Here is a 2598-nt window from a genome sequence, read left to right on the forward strand (position 1 = left end):
ACATATCCACTAATTTCCCATTACAAAAACTCTCTCTTCTCTATTTCTTCTCAAATCTCTCACGTTGAAACCCTATTCTCCAAACCCTCCATGATTCCAAAAAAGTACTCACTCCTCTCTCTTCTCCAAACCTTCACTAACAAATTATCTCTTCTCTATTTCTTCACACAGTCTTAGGTAACACCTATCTTCTCCATTTCTTCTCCTAAAGCCCAAACTACATCTTCCCTCTAGTTCCCTTGATCTTAGCGAAAGTTCAGTGAACTCTGTCAATGGTTCTTGTTGCTCCTCGAACTGAAGATACAATATTCGCCAACGTCGAACGCGTGGTAACCAAATAATTTCTCTTCATTCTCTATTTCATTTTTGTGTGTTCGTGGAATCGTTATTCACTTCATAGTTGAATTGTGTTAGAACGTAGAACAATTTACTTTGACGTATGGTGCGATCGTGTGTCAATTGCTCACTGATCTGGAAGAAGTTGATGAGGTTAATAAGCAGCATGATCAAATGTATATTTTATATTCTCTTAATTTTTTTGAGTTCTGTTATTTATTTCAAGTTGTAGAAATCTTACTCGATGTCATTAAATTTGAACTGTTATGACTAATTTGGGAATTTTAGTTCAATGATTTGAATTTATGTCCATATTTAAGTAACTTATATTCATCAATTTAAGTTTTGATGTTCGGTTGGTTTTTTCAGGGTTATAATATTGGAATCCATTTGATTGATGAGTTTTTAGCTAAATCTAATGTATCAAAAAGTGTTGATTTCAGAGAGGCCACTGATGTAATTGCAAATGTATTGGTTTACATGTTACCGAAAAAATTGTCTGAAATGATCTGCTTCATTTAATATGTTAGTGTCTAGTGTCCACTTATTTTGCTTGATTAGTTATTCTTTTATTTTGATTTATTTTGTTTTGAGATTTTGGCTTCTCAATGTGATCATGGTTGTATTGGTTTTCTTTTTACTCATGGTGGAGATTTCCACTATTAAAGATTTGGGCATAGCTTTAAGTTGTTTTTGCTGGTGTCCGATGTTACTAATCTAACATTTAAGTAAGTTGGATTCTTAAGTAGGAAAACATGTAGCCTACAAGGATAGCCAAACTCGCTACTTGAGCTAGATGTGCTTTGTTTATCAATTAGTCTATTCAAAATTTGTGGCTTAGTAAAAATGTTATAATCAATTTTTGTAATAGTTCTCATTCACCTATTTCCTTATAACATTATTTGATTATTTTATAAGTTGTAAAATTTTGTCTAAGAGAGTTATGAAGCACTTGAATACTTGATAAAATGACAATTTCCTTTCTGTGTATATTCCATTCCATGTCAACTTGACCAAACATGTGTTTTCTTTAAGAACGTTGATCGACTTTTCATATCAAAAAACTTCATCAACCATAGTGGTGTTTTTACATGTTCTTTTTCCGGTACTATGCAGGTTGGTTTTAAAATGTTCATTGGTGTTACTGCATGTGTGACCAATTTGGATGTTGATGGGACATGTTGTAGTATTATTTTGGAGGATAATCCTTTGGTAGACTTTGTTAAGCTTCCTGACAATTGTTAAGGTCTTTACTATTGTAACATCCTAAGTGGAGTCATTAGAGGAGCCTTAGAAATGGTAAGTTTTTGTTCCAAATTGTTACCTTACCTCATTTGACATATTACTCCTTAATAGAAGTTCTATTTATCAATGTCACTGTTTTGTTTTCACTTTCAAATTTTGGGATGCTAAGAAAATATAATATTCTGATTTCAAAAGCTACTTCACCTCACTTGAGTGTGCTTGAACAATCGAGCTTTCATGATGCTGGACATATATATTTGAATACCATCCTTTCATGATTGGTATTGTCTAATAGTGACTTTACATGATTCTACTTGTGTAACTTGGCTCTTTGCTTTTACATTCTTGTTTTTTAACCTTCTTGATGTCTATTTGTAAAAGATGAAATTGCTCTTTATATTAACAATATGTTAAATGTATTGACAAGTTATCAATATAAAATTTCGCATTTTAATAGGTAAAAATTGTGTGATAACAAAAAATATGAAAAATAACATTTTTCTAATCACAAGAAGTCAAGACTTGGATATGGTACGGTAAGTCGGCATACGTCTACTATCTCACGATGCATAACACAACTGAATCATCTATCAAATACATCATGCAGGAGCCCTAATATTTGCTTTGCTTCCCTTCAATTCCTCCAGGGTAATGATATTAAGGAACTAAAATCTTTCTGTGAGTCACTTGTAGAAAATTTGAGTTGAAGCAGAATGGAAGCCTTGTTTTTAGATAGCATACTTATGTTGGAAAAAAATCTGAGTTCTATTCCTATCTAGCTCTATTTTTCAGCATTGTCTGCAGCTATGATATCAGTCTACACAAAGGTAACTAATAATTTCAATTTATTTTCAAGGGACAATGCAATTTACTTTTAAGGGAAATTGCACTTGTTACCACTAAGGTTTTTCATGATGACCGCCCTGTTGCACTCACCCCTCATTGCTATTTTATATGCTTAGTGTATATAATGATGCGTTAATTATTAATGTTTTTTTATTGTTCTAACTAAATGTT

At 32.1% G+C, this 2598-nt stretch overlaps 1 protein-coding gene across 1 annotated transcript; it reads left to right on the forward strand.

Moving 5' to 3' along the window:
- LOC109359679 (trafficking protein particle complex subunit 3-like) lies at positions 273-1581 on the forward strand. The gene is made up of 4 exons (XM_019604374.1): positions 273-329; positions 415-489; positions 706-804; positions 1453-1581. The coding sequence occupies exons 1-4, from the start codon at positions 273-275 to the stop codon at positions 1579-1581; spliced, it is 360 nt and encodes a 119-aa protein (XP_019459919.1).

This window comes from Lupinus angustifolius, chromosome LG11 (genome assembly GCF_001865875.1).
Source record: "Lupinus angustifolius cultivar Tanjil chromosome LG11, LupAngTanjil_v1.0, whole genome shotgun sequence".
NCBI classification, from domain to species: domain Eukaryota; kingdom Viridiplantae; phylum Streptophyta; class Magnoliopsida; order Fabales; family Fabaceae; genus Lupinus; species Lupinus angustifolius.